Source organism: Oculina patagonica, chromosome 2 (genome assembly GCF_052425735.1).
Source record: "Oculina patagonica isolate OP01 chromosome 2, crgOcupat, whole genome shotgun sequence".
NCBI classification, from domain to species: domain Eukaryota; kingdom Metazoa; phylum Cnidaria; class Anthozoa; order Scleractinia; family Oculinidae; genus Oculina; species Oculina patagonica.
Genome location: NC_135759.1, coordinates 15,637,777 through 15,655,268, shown reverse-complemented (window position 1 = coordinate 15,655,268; position 17,492 = coordinate 15,637,777). Strand labels below are relative to the sequence as shown.

Sequence of the window (17,492 nt, the reverse complement as noted above, 5' to 3'; positions counted from 1 at the left end):
CCATTCTAAAGAACTATACAATTTGGGTAATCCTGTAACGCGCCTGAACGATTTACGCTCCAGGAATTCGCACGAACAAGATATACTAAAGATAGAAAGTGTTCGCAAGAGTCAGGATGTACCAGCTTGTCCTTTGTTGTAAACCAATCATAAGATGCACAGACCAAACGAATATCAGTTTCATAGTACGTACAAGCGACACTGATCGAGCCTTTTTGCAAATTCAGTGGGTGTAGGACAAAAACCTAAATGAGAAGTTCAAGGTTTAGCGCCGTAAGAATAAAGCTTCCTAAGAACGTGATTTTAAGGGGGGAGGATAGGGAGGCGTGTGGCTCTCCAGAAGGAGGAAGGGCTACTACTACTACAGAAATGATCTGTTAAGAAGCTAGACGAATAAATATCTCTTGCTAATTAGGTGTGAGGGCCGTACGGAAGAAAATGAGCCCTCTCAGTCGGCCTTTTACAGTACAAGTGTAGGGCAGCGAGTTCCGTACAGAAAACACCGAGGGCCAATATTCTCCTAGTACGATCCCAAGCAAGCTTGGTTGACAAGCGATTTGCTTTATATAATGAAAAAGATTTGTTTAAAATCTTTACCCTGTCCTATACTTGGAAAATATAAGACCAGCAATACAGCACCCTGATTGGTTGATTTTAATTATTGGCCCTCTCAGTTGCCTTAATCATCAGGTAATAAAACAACGTATTATCAGAATAACATCGGTCATTATGTAAGTAACTGTTCAAATCAACTCATTCAGACTGCATGAATTCTCGTCTTCACCTTAAAAACGCCCACACTTTCCTATTTCACCTAGTTACTTGGTTATCCCTTCCCCTTTGGTAGAGCATAGAGTATTATTATTCTTCTTCTACAAAACTAGTTCTCAACAACTTTTTCGATGAAATCAGAATTAATCTTTATTTTAAAGTTGCGATTTCTTGATCTTCCTCTGTTTCTTTCTCCTGAAGGTAAAGAGAAGAACGTGCTCACCGATTACGATTAGTTCTTGTCTCGTGCCTTTAAGAATGTAGTAAGCAGCTCTACGGAAATCATACAAGCTACACTAACACCCCGGCCCAGTAAAAATAAACTTCGGAATGAATCTTTCATCCCCAAGCTATCTTAAACGGATATTTTGAATTTAAGACTGAAATCATCAGCGAGGATTGACTCTTTTAGTTGTTTTTTTCGTGGTATTTTTTCTGTATAAAACTGAGCAAAATCATTTTCAATTATTTTTTTGTTTAACTGTTGGTGACGTTACTAACTATAGCCTTGTTAGCTCATTTCTCCGAATTTCCATGGAATTTTATTCATATCAGGGCATAAAAAAGCTTCACACACTTGTAAATATTGTCAAAACACATATAACCTCTAACAAAAGTAAGTTCCATACATCAAATCTACCCTTAAATGATTTTCTTTTAATTTAGTCTCTAAAATAAGCTGATGTTTGTTTATTACGCTGTAGCATAAATAAATTATGCAAAACTTCCCCAGGGAAATTAACCTTTTGGACTAGTATAAATCAATTCACCTTTCTGTTTTTACACTGGCATGTGCAAAGGACAAAAAGGTGGGGCGAGTGAGTGTAGTGCGAAGCCTGGGAGCCCTGATGTTTTCGTCGTAGAGCCTGAAGCCCCATCTTTTTGCTACTTGGAGCCCTTAATTGCTGTAGAGCAGGGAGCCCCAAGAATGTTTCCTACAGAGCCCGGAGCCCTTTTCTATAGCGGCCTGAAGCCCTGAAGTCCTAAACCCCTTTGGCACCCTGTCAACTAAGTAAACTTTCTTTTCTGTTTGCAAGATACAATCTGTTTGTGAGTTTGTCACGGTGGCCAGCTAAAATTATACTACCAGTATTTACGTACTCTTCATTATTCCGGGTAAACTTCTTCCACGCACAAAGAAGGTGGAGTTTTGAACCGCCAATGAGGTGACTATATATCGAGTGGTTAGGTAGTTTTATTTTTTTGTTCAGGAGAGAGGATGGAAAGAGACTTGTTAAAATAACAACGACTAGCAAGATGTTCACAAGTGATCCTTTTTTATTTATTTTTCTAATCTCCATAACATCACATAAATTTTATGCAATTTATCTTTTTATTATGTTGAATTTAAGCAATTAGGGTTCTTCGACTGACTAAAGCATATTTAATAAATACCTTTAAGGATTATTTTCTTTCTGTGCTGCGTTTAATAAAGCTTGTTGTTTACATAAATTAATCATTATGCCATATTAATGTAATATAACGATATATTATCTCCCATTGGAAGTACTGAGCTTACGGTACGATTTACGTCTCGCTTTTCTTCGCTTACAAATCATTGCTTTTTAAAATCATTGTGCTGGTTTTTTAACTGCGATTTAACAATCACGGTCTCATTTAATTACAAGTAAGACGCTTGATTTTAAATAAATCTTGGGCAAGAGTCAGGACATTTGCATTAAAGTCATCCAGTATGAGTTTAGTTTGTGAAGTTATATCTTCGATTGTTGCTGTTTGGGCAGGCCGACTCGCTGGTTTGTTGTTGTTTTCTCTCTGCTTGCCGCTTTGTGATGCAGTGCTTCTTTTTCCTCGTCTTTGCTGTTGAATTAAATCAGACAAAAGGAAAAATTTTTAACCATACTAGTCAGAGAGACTTACACCGTCGTTTGAACCGGTGCTTTTTAAATTACCGTCATATTTAGCTGGGTGTCATGGAAAAGGTTGGTCTCTTCTAAAAGGTCCTTTTTTGAGATCTTTTCGTCCCGAATTTTAAAAGTTCTTTTAAAAACGTTTGTGCCAAAAATGGTCTGCACTGGATGGCTAGACTATCTGTAAAATTTTCTTCTAAATACATGTAAACAACACTTATCACCATTTCCTATAACTAGGTAGTGTGTAATTTTTATGTAATCATCTATAAGCATTGTAATTTATCTGGCTAAACATGTTAAAAAACCCTTCCAGGATAGAAGCCCTAACTTGAACTTGCATTTTAATTTTCCTTATTCTTTAGTTTTTACTGTAACTAGTAACTTAAGGTAATTCAGCTGTGTTTTTTAAACTTAAGTTGTGATTGTTCGTCAATAAATGTTTTTTGCAATTAACCGAAAAAATATCGTCACTTATAGTTCAGTTTGTTCAGTTTTTTTATCCATTTCTTTTTACCATGCAGCCTACAGGAAAGGCTCAAGAACTTGAAATACTTACAGACTTTATGACTTTCATAATCCTTCTCAAATATGTTATAAGTGACTTTGCCTGTAACTTTAAATCCACCAGTTTGCTAGTTACCAGTTCCTCGGCAGCTTGGAAACGTTTCAGCTGTTTCGTGGAATTATTCACCAGTGAGATGAAAGCTCTCAAAGTACGACAGTTCGCTCTGAGAATCTGTTCAGGCTGAAATAAAGAGAAGGTTTCTAAAATCACATGTGAATAAATTAGGTTTTTCGTTGATTCGATTACAAAGGAACAGAATAAAGGGTTGTTAATTTTAGCAGAGTTATACACTAATATAGTATATCTTTACAGAAATCATCCTAACTTTTAAAAATTATTTTCGTAATTGAGCCCCCTCCCCCCCCCCCTCCCCCAAAGAAATATTCTAAAATTCTGTGGGACTTGCTGCAATGTCCATAACAGCCTAAATGTTGACCATGCCTTTTTCTCTCAGAGATGGGAATTTGCTCAGAAGTGATTGTTTAATTGTTATACTAAGTGGGCAAGTCGAAGAACATCGCTCCATTAACGATACCTGCTTACCTTATTTGTGGTTCTATTGGACTTTCGAGCAGGCACAAAAAAATTTACGTTGCTGTCTTTGTTGGGGTCTGTTGGCCACTTTTTATTCTGTAAAACCAAGGAATAAACTTTCTGTGACCTCATCTTGCTTTAAAAAAGTTTTAATGCCCAATATCTCGTGGCCATACAAATGAATAATGAAATGACCAAATTTTTAAATTACAACTACATATCTACACCCTCTTAGAACCGTTCGCCAGATTTAAGGTTCTTCAAACTTAAATGAAATTTACTTTTAAAAAAAATAGTGTAATTTCTGCTCGTGTTAAGCTAGCTAATAGCATATGGTCGGCAAACATTCTACAGTGAAATCAGACAGCACGGAATTAACTTGTCCTGAGGGTTATTTCAAAATATAGGTCGAAGAGTAAACTCCACTGAGGCACGCACTAACAATTCTTAACTAATTGACAAATTAACGTCTTAATAAAAAACGATGGCTTAACTTACCATGATGTTGCTGAGGACAGAGATTTGCCTTGCAAGAGTTAGAGACATAATTGAGGCCTCTGAGAGTAATGTACGAACATCTTTATCCCTTTGGCATGGCCAAGACTGTGATCGTGAAGAACGTTTCGTAGGCAGACAAGTTGTCACCGTAAGAATGCAACAGGCAACAAAACTGATCTTTAAAATGACTGTGAAGGTGAAAGAAAAATTATATTTAACAGTATTACGAGAGCACTCGGTTACGTGTCGTTTATTTTGTATCCGCTATCATTAGTAAAGAGCAGATCATTCTTTTTAAAAGTGTCTAGAAATTAAGCACGATTTTAAAGAAGCGAGAAGGTGAATAAAAAATTAAAAAGAAAGTTGTTTAAAATAAAAGAAAGGTGAGAAAAATAATTTAACATCTAGAATTCATATTTAGAATCTTAAACAACAATTTAGCTAGCGTAGATCAAATTTTGTCATGGTGATCGCTTATTGAAGAAGGAACAACAGTTTTAAGGACAAATTAAGAATAATTTTATGAAAATTTCATACCTTTCATGTTGATACAACTCAGTGTTTGCGGTTTTCTTCAGGAAAATTTCAAACAATGCTTCACAGTCGTTTTTCCAAACCTCTATGCCTTTTGCAAAGTTGTAAAAAATGAACCAACTGACGGGCTTTTCCTTTTTTTAAAGCGAAGAATATGACTCATTTTTTCCGATATAGCAATATGTTTTTTTATATATATAAATCTCAGACAGTCCCTTTTACTCTCTATTTCCGGTACAGCTGCTCCCGAGCTGCGCAAAGGTACGTCCATTTTGATAGCACAAGTGTCATGTTAGCATGAAGTAACTTATTTTTGGCGTTATGACTTGGGAAAAAATCTTGGAGAGTCCCTTTTACTCTCCATTTCCGGTCCAGCTGCTCCGGCATGCGCAAAGGTACGTCCGTTTTGATAGCACAAGTGTCATCTTGGCATGAAGTAAGATATTTTTCGCTTTACTTAGGAAATGCTTTCTTCTGTGTCATTGTAAATTTTTCCACTGACTCGGTGATACAGTCGTAAACAATAAAACGCTCCATACAATAAATAGATGAAGACGTAAATTAAACTGCGGCATGTAAGGGAGAGTCACTTATAAAGCAAAGCAAAAAGAAAAATAGAAAGAAAAAGGAAACCAAATACTAAAATCAACAGAAATTCAGTTTTGGTTATAACTTTTCATGGGGAATAAAAGCGGAATTCTAACCATAACAAAATTCACGATAGCTCAATCTCTACTTTCAGAACGATAATAATCATTATTTTTTTGTGTTACCAGTCGGTAACCATTATTCCTGGTTTATAAAATAAAAAAACAACAACAATATTCTATTACGATTTTAACTGAGCGTTCCATATTCATAATTCTCCTTCAATTCCCCGAAACAACTCCTGTATTTCATCAGTATAACAAACCGTCGTTCTTGTCAGGTATTTGTGAAATTCATTAAACTGAGCTGCTGAGGAGAATTTCGAGAGTGCATATTAGTGGAAAAGGGGGAAGCTACAAACAAGAGCAACATTTTTTTTTTCGGCCTGCCGAGGCCAATGAACACCGTTATAAAAAACATCGAAGGTCGAAGAGCTAATTCTTACTGCAACACCATATACTTCTGCAATAACGGCGTAATTAAAATTTATTCTAAATCGATAATGATAACCGCTTGGCTTAAATATTGCAACAAAATTATTTCTTGAACTGTAGTTATCTTTCTTATTTATTTATAAGTCAAAAACGAAATTTTCTCGCTAGTAGAAAGAGAAACGAGCGATTTTTATCAGCACTTTGAGCGTGTTAGTTTTCCGTTACCATGGGAGATTGAACGTACAATATACAATGGGAATAATTTGAATACAAAATTTTTCTCGGAAAGATTTTTCGCAGAAACTTGAAGCACCTGCTTATGTCACAAAGTTGAAGTATGAAAGAAACATTTCCATATTATTGGAAATATTTTATTTTGTTGAAGGCATAAGAAGCAGCATTTTGTTTCAGAAAGATACCGTCATGGGATTTCCCCAAGTTCAACATTGCAACAAGAAATTGCTTGCGAACGGTTTGACTTAAGTTTCGTTTAGCTACGCGTTTAGTGACAAAAGTTTGTTTCTGGGAGTCGTGATCAATTGAACGGATTCATTCAAGAAAGAAATCCATGGATTCAGACCTTAAACTGTGTCAATGGTTTCTTGGCCGATTCATCAGGAGGGGCGAATAGTTGCTACGTATGGGGACTTCCGGATGACCATACAATTGAAATTGGTATTTCTAAAAATGTCTTGCCATAACAAACAAGGAAGCATTGTGTAGGGGATTGCTGTGTGGGGATTTTCAACCTTTAACAAGGAAGACGACGAAGGGTACTTGCTGGAAGGAACTTTACGGTAAGGGCAAAAATAGACGTTGTTTTCGATAGTAAAAACCGAGTATAATAGGTGTAGAAGTTGGTCTAATGCCTACAAAGACATTCTCTGAAGTTAAAAACAGTCATTATTTGAAAACGGCTGTTCCATTTGTCGTTCACATTTTTTTTAACGGAGTAGATTGACTTCCTTGCCGGGGAGATTCCGGTTAGAGTTTTAAATCAGCTTCAGTTTGCTAACAGTTCAGTTAGGAAAGTGAAATTTGCACTGAAAAAAGTGACGATTTGCAAAGGGAAAAGAATTTCATTGTGAATTAATATGGCGTCATCAAGACGATTAAATTTAGGAGTAAATGCTGTTCCTTGCCGGGGAGAATCCGGTTCGAGCTCTAAATCAGATTCAAATTTTTCGTTGAGTTATGAAAGTGAAACTTACGCTGAAAGAAGTAACAATTTGCAAAGGGAAAAGAATTTTAGGGGAGTGAAAAAGGCGCCATGAACACGATGAAATTCAGTATGTTTTTGGAAAATTACCTTGAGTGTAGGTCTAACAAAGGTTTCTTGGTTGTGACGAGGAAATTTTGTTCGCATTTTACTTAGAAGTGATCCAGTTGTAGTCAAAACGGCAAATTGTGGTTTTACTTGGCCATTTTAAAAAGATTTGGTAAAATATGGTGACAAAAAATGTTTCTTTTGAACAAAATTGCAAAAGGTAAACAAACACAGTCGTGACGCGCCTAGAAAGTTTTTTCCAATTCACAAACAAGATATCACAAATTTTTACGAAGATATTTTCCCTAGAAACATTTAGATAGCATTTTAAGGCAACAGAAAGCAAATTGAAGTTTCAAACGCACTCGTGTATCGTATCAATATGATTTATGAAATCAAATTAATTAAAAAGACAGTTCTGTCCCGTTCTTGCTCTTTAATAAACATAAAAAGTAATACAGCATTCTAAGCTTGCCGATTCAATATCGTCAACAATTAGTTGGCTATACCTATACAATAGATTAGTTTAAGCAGTCTATGCAATGATTAGAATAAAACGTAATATTATTTTAAAATATAAATATAACTATATTTCATTAATGCAACAAAAATTTTACTTGTAGTTTTGCTTTATTTACCACAGCAAAGCTCTTCGATATGCGACTTTACAGAACTATGCATATTCTCTGATTCAGAGAAACTATTAAGTATACACTGTATACTTGCTTACTTACACTAAGATAATTTGCCCATATACTTGTCCTTTGATAACAGTTGTGTAGTAAGGTAACATAATTGAAAATGCCGAGATTTACAAAGTAAGAAATCTAAGAGTCGTTGAGAAATTAGAATACAAAAATAAATCTGGAAAAAAGTTCTTTATCCACTTAATGGAACATAAATAATTTTAAATTGCAGTTTTTCATAAACAACTTACCCATTTCTACACCTGGGTGGAAAAAGGCACTGTGAGAGTAAAATGTCTTGCCCAAGAACACAACACAATGACACCAGTTAGGGCTCGAACCCAGACCGCTCGATCCAGAGTCCAGCGCGCTAGTCATCAGTGCCACCGCGACTTCTATATTGTATCTGCAAATTTACCCTGAATTCACAGTTACGTGCAACTATTAAAAGCAAATACATCTTTGGCATTTCTCCACCCAAAGAAAATGGAAGGAAAGCAATAACGAAAAATAAAACCTTAAAGAATCTTCCCGGCTCTCAAGTGTTCATCAAACACTCTTATCTCATGCACTCTTAATTAAAAGCATTTTGCCTTTCGCATCTTGTTAAAATCGACATCCATTTGAAGAAGGCTTGAATACAGGTCATCCAGAATCAGCGATACACGGAGCGCCACGCTGTGAATTGTTGGTACAGTAGAATTTGAGGGTCGAGTTGAGTTCTGGGAAGTGATGTGAGAAGTGCTCATGGGCATGACTGCTGTGACGTGACTTCCGCTGGTCACAGATCCCATTAATGCAGTCCCATTTGTCTGTGTTCCCTAAAAAAGTGGAGATGATATTATTTTCCTGAACTCGTTACAAATTGGCAAGGCCTTTCAGCTTCATCAAACGCAAATTTCGCAAATGTTAGAAATATCAGGACGTTTTAAATTTGTAAGACATGTTTCGATGTGACTTACTTCTACGTCAGTTACCAAGGAGATTTGAAAAACCGTTCGAATTTATAACAATCTATAGAGAAGCATGCACCACTAGATCTTATATCGATATTATGAAATAAAGTACTTACGTTTTAAGTAAAGTAAAAACCCGCGAGTAAGAACCTAGTTTTTCCAGGTTAACCTAAACAGGTTCTTACATAAATGGCAGTTTACACAAAGTAAGGCTATTTAGGTACTTAAGGTAATTTACGTGAAATAGAACTGCTCATAGATTTCCAACCAAACTTTGCCGGTTTGTTGATTACCTTAAGGGAACTTTAAAAATTTTTGAAATAAAAAAGGGGGGTCACCGAATTCGTTTAGGAGAAGGAAGACCTTGTATATACCACATAATTGCTTAATAATTCCTTTGCGAGTACTGTCAAAGTACACGTTTTCGCTGATAATGTATTATTCTGCCATAGAAATTGATCTTCATTTATTTTTATTTGATCACTACTCTCGAACTAAGAGAAAAAAATGATAGGTAACCGTACTCGTTTACGTCGTTTACGAGAAAACGATGATTTATCTCTCTCGCGAACCAAGCCGCATAGAAAGCGGCCATTTTGTTTGTGTGCGCGCGCCCATTACGCGTAAAATTCTGCGCAGTAAGGATGCGCAATGCAATACTAGGGAATCATAGGTTCTTATTTTATGAGGAAAAATTTATATTTTTGCTAATAGAACTTTTAGTGATATTTGGTCTATTATTTGTATAAAATTTGCACACAAGTGTTTATGTAAAAACGAAGCACTAATCATTCAGAACATGACATTGCATACATGTACAGTATAAGCCTTGTCCAAACTTATTTTCCCAAAAGTAAATAGAAAATAAGAACCTGTTTTCAAATTTCAGGCTAAACAAGTTCTTATATACAAAAATGAGGTCTAACAGGTTCTTAAATGTTAGGTTCTTACTCGCGGGTTTTTACTGTATACCAGGGAATATATAGCTGAGGAGTTACACAGGTAATAATGAACACATTCAGTACTTACAAAACTGAAAATTGTCTCCAGCCTCCGCAAAATACTTATCATGGCTCGCAGCTCGCCCTCCAATTTGGTCAAACGCTGTACGACAGCTGTGCCGTTGGGAAATCTTTGAAACTCGGCTGTGGAATTTCTTATCAGGGACAGGAAGCTACTCAGAATGTTGTGATCAGCAAGAAGGAGACCTCGAGACTGCATGAAAACAAACGGTACGGGAATTAGTTATTAAGGTGTGTCACGGGCCAACTTTTATGAAATGGAATAAGATGGAGAACAAAATGAAGGAGAGGTATTTTACATTCTATTAAATATAGACAACCCATTCACGAGATAGCCGATTATAAACTTAAACTGAGGACAACATTTTTAATATTGGATGCCCCCCAAAGAGACAATAGAACGAAAAAATAGCATTCCCTAGAAATAGGTTTTCATCATTTCATTTCCTGAGAGACAAACCCCTCTGTCAGATAATTTCGATTCTTTGAAAATTAAAGTTTCTGTATGAAAAAAAAAAAACAGCTATTGTGTATGATCATTCAATGTTATCATGTGCATGTTGCCTTTTGCTTTTCATTTTTTTGTGAAATTAAATTGGATAAAACAAATTATCAACATTACCTGCAATCCAGTTCTATTTTGTGGTCGGGGACCTAAAGAGAGCGAGAAGTCGGTTGCTGTCCATTGATCAGCTGTTCCAAGCCACTTGTTAGACTAAAGAATATGGTAAAAAATAGACAGTAATATTAAGTTTGCAGGACACCGTGATGAACGATATCAATTTTATATGAGATGTACCAAATATCGGACAATCCGATTCAAACTGAATCATCAATCAGTCAATCAATCAATCAATTAATCAACCGGTTGGCCAGTCAGTCAGTCAGTCAGTCAGTCAGTCAGTCAGTCAGTCATCAGTCAGTCAGTCAGTCAGTCAGTCAAAGAAAAGAAGGAAATAATGAAAGTAAGAAAAGCGAATGACCAACCAAGCAAACGAACGAGCGAACGAACGAACGAACGAACGAACGAACGAACGAACGAACGAACGAACGAACGAACGAACGAACGAACGAACGAACGAACGAACGAACGAACGAACGAAAGAAAGAACGAACGGAGCTGGACGGACTGACGGACCGAGAGACAGACTGATTGACGACTGAAAAGGACGGACCGGAGGATAAATGGATGTTTGAAATAAAGCACTGTCTGGGGTGATTAAGTAAAAAAAACTTACTATTTTTGTGTAGGACTTGTACACCTTTCCTCCTAGTGTCATTGACATTGGTAATAAATGCCATATCAAGCTCTGTGCTGTTTTACTGACTTTGCAGTGAGGCGATCGATGATTGTCGACAGGTAAACAGTTCGCAAGAGACAAGAGAACCAATAGAGCTGGTGCTGCTTTCAAAAATCCTAACAGAGAAAAAAGACGTATTTATTTCAGGCGATAAGGTAGAGTCTGCGTCGAGCTCAGTGGCTGACCGCCGGAGCTTATCCCGGTTTCCCCATGACATAGCAACAAGCGACTAGGAGCGACCATGAGTGTTTATATATACCCCTGGATGGAATGTTAGTCCATCGCAGGGTTACCAACAGCAATATTTTGCCTCTACCCGTTTATACGCCTGGGTGGAGAGAGGCACTGTGAGAGTAAAGTGTCTTGCCCAAGAACACATGTACAACACCCGTGACCCCGGCCAGGGCTCGAACCCAGACCATTCGATCCGGAGTCCAGTGCGCTAACGATTAGGCCACCGTGTCTCCCTTATTTCAGGAGATAATTTTCTGGCAAAATATGTAGTGTGAATGACATCTTCTCTAGTCTGCACAATAAATTTTCAGAGCCAGTATACTATTCCTTAAATACCGAATAGTTGCTTATCAATGCTATTTAACATAGTTTAAAATATATCAAAATTCATGGCATCAAAGAGCCCTAAAGTATTAGTTAATTCTATCTGACATAAATAAAATTCGACAAAACTTACTTGGCATTTTGATAGTTTAAGTGTCCTTTCACCCTTGAGAGTTGCCTGGCTCAGTTTTGTTTATACCGTTCGCGAAATCTTTGCTTTTGAATTTACAGTGCCACTTTTATATCGTCTGCTTTAAGTCATTTTACCTGTACGGCATCATTACTCATGTTCCTGTACATGTGGTTACAAATTCTTCCCCATAAAGAAGTTAAAGCAATCTTTTGCTTTATTAGACATTTTTGTTGTTTCGCAAAAGGAACATGAACAGTTTACTTTGCTTAGCAAAAAAATCGGTTGGTGATATAAAATGATCATTTACCATAAAATGATCATTTAGCAAAAGGGAATCAGCTGCTTACTGTAATATTCCAATTTACCCGCAATTTTAGAATGTAATAGGTTTATTTTTACGATGCCTCATAACCGAAGGAAAATTGGCATTCCTTTTATTCTCGAAATTCAAAGATGGGAAACGTAAATATTTCCCAAAAAACTGACCACATTTCTGTTCCGTTTCATGCAATGAATAATTTATCTCGTTTCAGACACAAACGTGCAATAACCAAAATTTTAATCCTTCGAAGCCTTTAGGGAAATAGTTATACCCTTTCGTCAGTAAGTTGTGCCAATTTTACTAAAAAGGAGAAAAAAACTATAAATTTTATTAAGAAACAAAGCATAGGTTGCGAGGATTCCAGCTTATAACCAAGTTTGAAAGAATAACCAGCTATGAAACTTAATTAAGGTAGAAATTTTATTTCGTAAATATTTATTATGAAAATTGTAGGTTTTATCTTCATCACAAGGTGCATGAAAGGGAATTGCCGTAATTACTGAAACCCCATATAAAGCTCACCAGACTGAAATTAGCTAACACAATAATCTGGTCAGTATTACACGAAAGTTTTATTTTCAATTCGATTAGTAATGGTAAATCTTTTTTTATAAAAATAACAAAGCTAAGTAAAGTCATTTAGGAAATGATCGAGATAGGAAAGTAAGCTTGAGGTCTTCCTCAGGATTTAGCTGATTTATGTTTAGACGACTTTCCACTATTTTTACTTTACATCCGTTTTGTGTAAGCGAAGTGAACGAAGGAATAGAAAATACGATTACGGTGTTACATTATTGATGAGTTTTCCTTGAAATCGTCCTGTTGTAAATCAAATAAAATAAAAATTTTAAAAGGCTAAAAACTGGTACATTGCTCAACTTATTTACATCTACAAGTTCTCTTAAAAACTTTCTATCGATGTTTTTTGTAGGGTTTGACGTCAATGCTGTTTTTAATTTGTGGCGCTTATAACAGATGCCTTCTCTTGCCATGCTTAACACAATAAATTCAGCTTAACACAATAAATTTTACTCACCCCGCTCAAGTATGTGTAAATTTTATTCCAAATTAACGAAAGAATTTCATTTCTGATCTACAGTTGACAACAGTTTATATTTTCCCATTTTTAATTTTCCATTTCAGTTTTCCCTTTCCCCATTCTCCGCTTTAGCAATATCCTTCAGTTTCATCTTGAGCAATCACAACAACTTTCATGAATACTGATGCACTAAACCAATCAGAACGCCAGGCAAAGCAAATGCAACCGGTGCCAACTGCCAAGCCTGGTTTTGATTACGATCCTCCCTAACCTGAGATCATGCCCTCCCTCCCTACTTATCAATCTTGTTTCCTCTGTTTCAGTGGCATGCCTGTAAACTAGCTATCTCGTAGAGATATGAAGCTAAGTGCATGGCCACTATAAACACCATTTATTTTTTTATTTTTATTTAGAACACCTGATCGCAGGTTAGGTCCTCCTCGGCTCGGTTAGAACACTTAGCACATTTTTTTTGTAGTTACTGTACGTAGTTGGAAGTCTTTCAGCTTGTTTTGGCCAAAAGAATTAAACTTCATATTTTCTAGCTCTTTTACCTCTAGCGTTTTCTCTCGTCTGAAATGTATGCGTGATCGTTTTTGCATTTTTATTGTTAAAAAACACAAACACCAAACTAAATTGACGTAAGTTTTTAATACGTGTAACAACTAATTGCCCACAAATTTCACCATACAATTGTCAGAGTAATGGGCAATCTGTGGATGGACGCGGCTTTGCCCCGTGGATATGATCCAAAGCCCTTATCTGAGATAGAAGTCCGTTATATAAGCTATATGGTATGTGCTGCTCGAAAGCGTGTGCTTTTTGCAATTTTGAGTCATTTTCTGAATTAGCTATAGGGTATAGATTTTGACCATTTGGTTTAAGAATAATGTTCAAAAATAGGGTATGCTTTTCACTATGGTCTATGATTGATTGGGTATGCTGTTTACAAGGAACTAATTTCCGCATCAAAATTGGCAAATTTTAAGCCCTTCCCAAATGCTTACCGAAATGGAAGCCATTCATGGTTAGCTGAGGTCATGTACCCCGGACTAACTTTAGAGGTCTGAAATAGCTAGGGTGGAGGACTGACCGGCCTAGAATGATCAAAATCTCCCGCCAAAAAACAAATATATTCCACGAACATCCCATGTCAACCCGCGAACCTCTCAATCGTGCCGTCCGCCGAATATTCAATAATTGAATTTCTGACTCATATTCATGTCATTCAAACGTCAGAAATTACATGTTTTAGCGCGAGAGGCTTCCGAAAAGGATCGGGGACAAAAGAACCAGGATGTTACGATGCAATGGGCAGTCGCGAGTCGGGAACTGAAGAGGGATGTGTTGACTGTTATCATTCTATTTTTCCTGCTCTCAAATTTCCATTATTATTCCCTTCTGATCAGTCAAATAAAAAATACATTTGCTCAGAATAATGTCGCTGATTATTCCAAAGGAAACTCTTCTTTCGTTACTCCGTTATTCCCGAAACTAGGACCATTATTCCATTACTACGCCGCAAAAGTTTTCGTTATTCTTATATCCATTATTCCTCTTCAGTCCCCGAGTCGCGAGGCTCGCGCGTGAGTACATATTTTTCGCGCTCGCTTCGCGCCTCGCGTCACGGCACGAATGGACATTTAGAGAGAATAAACGAGAGGAAAATGCTGAGTCTGTTTTGCAGGCGAATGTAGTTATCATCGGGATATACTAAGATTTAGGATCACACAAAAGGCATACATATCGTTCCATAATAATTATGACAGCAAAACATTTCCCGGTGTTGTTAAATTTGACCTATTTTTATCATAACAGATAGCACTGAACAAACCGATTTCTGAGAATTCAATACTTTAATCACTTTGAAAGCTTTCATAATTAGTAATTATTTACCAGTTGTACAAATAACATATAGATAATTCCTTTATAATACCTTAAAAATATATTTAACATCCTCTGTTTGGTAAACGGTCTTTTCCTACTTGGGTTTCGAACTCAATCAGTTCGTACTTAGCTTCGGTCGATTCGAACTCAGTTTTGAAATTATTTTATTATTTATAACTTTCTGAATTTTGAAATCATATAACATATTTATATTTCACAAAAGCTTTGCGTTTCCTTCGATTAAGCGGGTGAGAAAAAAAAAGGGTCCAACTTAAGTCTGAAAGATCAATATTTCACATAAACCAAGTAAAGCTCCAAACTTTCGAAAAGAAAATATCAATATACGTTTCGTAAGTTCTCCTACAGTCCATACTAAAATGCTTTTAATTTTTTCATTAGAAACTTAAGTTTTGCTTTCTCAGAGAACTGAACCTCAGGGTTCTTTTTTTAAAAAAAAACTTCCGCTATTCAACTTTTGTATCACTTAAGCGTTCTCTGAAAGAGCTTAAACTTTTGTATCAGGTAATAACGTCACTAAATACAAGTATTACCATTTTTGCCTCACTAAAATACTCGAAAAAATGATAACAAAAACGGGCACCGTGCCTTGAACTTTCTTTTGACAAACATACAATCAACGGTATGGTTACACAATCGGGTATGAAGGCTATTATAAATATTGGTTAAGTGATCTCAGCTATGAAAGTATAATTGTATAACTTGATAAACTCTGCTGTAAACTCAGTCATATATACGTTGTTAATACCTCACTCGATATTTTACTGAAGTTAACGGGATTTGGGAACAAACTCAAGATAATTTGCTATAACTTCTGCTCTACGGCCTCAATAAAAGTAACTGATTAGTAGTACATACTTTACTTAATTGTTGCTCTCCTAACAGAGAGATTTATTTTAGCCGCCAATCCCGTGCGAACCCTGTTCATGGATTTCGCTTCCACAGAGAGGCTTCTCATGATTGTTGCTCTTTCAGGGTTGTCTTCAAAGAAGAACTTTTGATGATTCTCCGCATCTACCAGCAAGCGCCGTGCAGCCTTGTAGCCATATAAGCCTTTGTTGAAGCGGTAAACACGAGATGTCATGCTCTCTTCATCTCTGGCCTCTGCGACGTACATGTAAAACTTTGCGTTATCACAGAACATCGAGATGATGTCACGCCAGTGAAAGTTGTGACACACTGCGCCGGCTTCAGGAAATCGGCTCTTCAACTGACAGACGCGGATTCCGTCAATTGAAACACAGAAAACTACTTCATTGCCGTTGCTATCAATTCCTCCATAGTGCATCCACGCCCCGTAGTTCTCTAATTCTTTGCAAATGTCAAGGGCCGCCGAGACTGCTTCCTCGCGGGTCATCCCGCGATGAGATTTATGCAAATCTTTGACCATCACCTCGTAATCCTCTTCGCTAATGTTCCCGTCAGAGTTAATGCCTGTGGGTGGGCAGTAGAATAACCCTAAAAGATCTTCTAAATATCCTGGCTTGTGGCGCTTGGAATTGAAATCACCGAGCATGGCTTGCGCATAGAATCCATCGATCAAAGCGTGCTCATTAACGGGGAGGGAAAACTTGCCTCTGTTTATGAGCGTTTTCACCTGAAGCAAGATGAGTTTTTGCATGTCCTTCTCCAGTTTAATGGGGTCCCGCGGAAATACTTTCACAGCGAATTGGTACAACAGCGGTTTGGATTTTCGACGAGGGTGGATTTCTTTATCCATATGTAACCAGTCTACATCACCATCTTCACGATCGATGTACTGTAGACCAAAGTACTGTCTGTAATAAGGAGGGACTTGTGCCTTCTCGCAGACTTTATCAAACAAATCGCTTCCCAGGACTGTCTTTTGATCAAATGTTGCGATGAATTGCGAGTTGTCGAGAAGCACGACTTGACATTCAATGACACTCGAAGTTGATCGTAGAAATTTTAAAGACATCTTGACTCAAATATGATCTTTCGTTGCGATGCTGGTTGGCTGTGTGGTTTCTCTTTCTCTCCTCTGAGAAATTTCCAATGCAAACATTCGCAGGAAACTAGTTTCGTTCTGTTCACACCTCTGCGGTCAAATATTAGTCCCACCAATAATACCTACTATTGTTTTAATTGGGTGTTATTTTTAACTCACTATTTACGTGACCAGTATCGAGGCAGGGTCAATGCAGGGTTTTGGAAACGACGGATAAACACGGATCGTATGTCAGATTGTGACGTACTCTTGTATGTTCTGGATTAAACTATGGAAAATTAAACTAAACTTTAAGCTAAAGTTCCTGTTTGTAATAATAAAACTAGGATTGCCCAATTGTTAACTAACTAATGGCAACAATGGAATGTATAAATTATTAAATTGATTTACATTAATGGATCACAGACATATTAGAAACACCCACTCTGCTTCGTGTCTTCCGTGACGTCATCTTGTAACTCCGGAAATACCAATAACGC

The 17,492-nt window shown here is 36.8% G+C and overlaps 1 protein-coding gene across 1 annotated transcript; it reads right to left on the bottom strand.

Annotated features, from left to right (window-relative positions):
• Positions 1–14,976: 14,976 nt before the first annotated feature.
• On the bottom strand, positions 14,977–17,132 carry LOC144643214 (band 4.1-like protein 2). The gene has a single exon (XM_078502401.1). It carries the CDS (start codon positions 16,981–16,983, stop codon positions 15,904–15,906), a length of 1,080 nt encoding a protein of 359 aa, XP_078358527.1. The 5' UTR covers positions 16,984–17,132; the 3' UTR covers positions 14,977–15,903.
• Positions 17,133–17,492: the final 360 nt, after the last annotated feature.

Bases quoted from the DNA above. Each gene is read 5' to 3' on its own strand.
- LOC144643214 (XM_078502401.1), bottom strand. From the start codon at position 16,983: ATGTCTTTAAAATTTCTACGATCAACTTCGAGTGTCATTGAATGTCAA.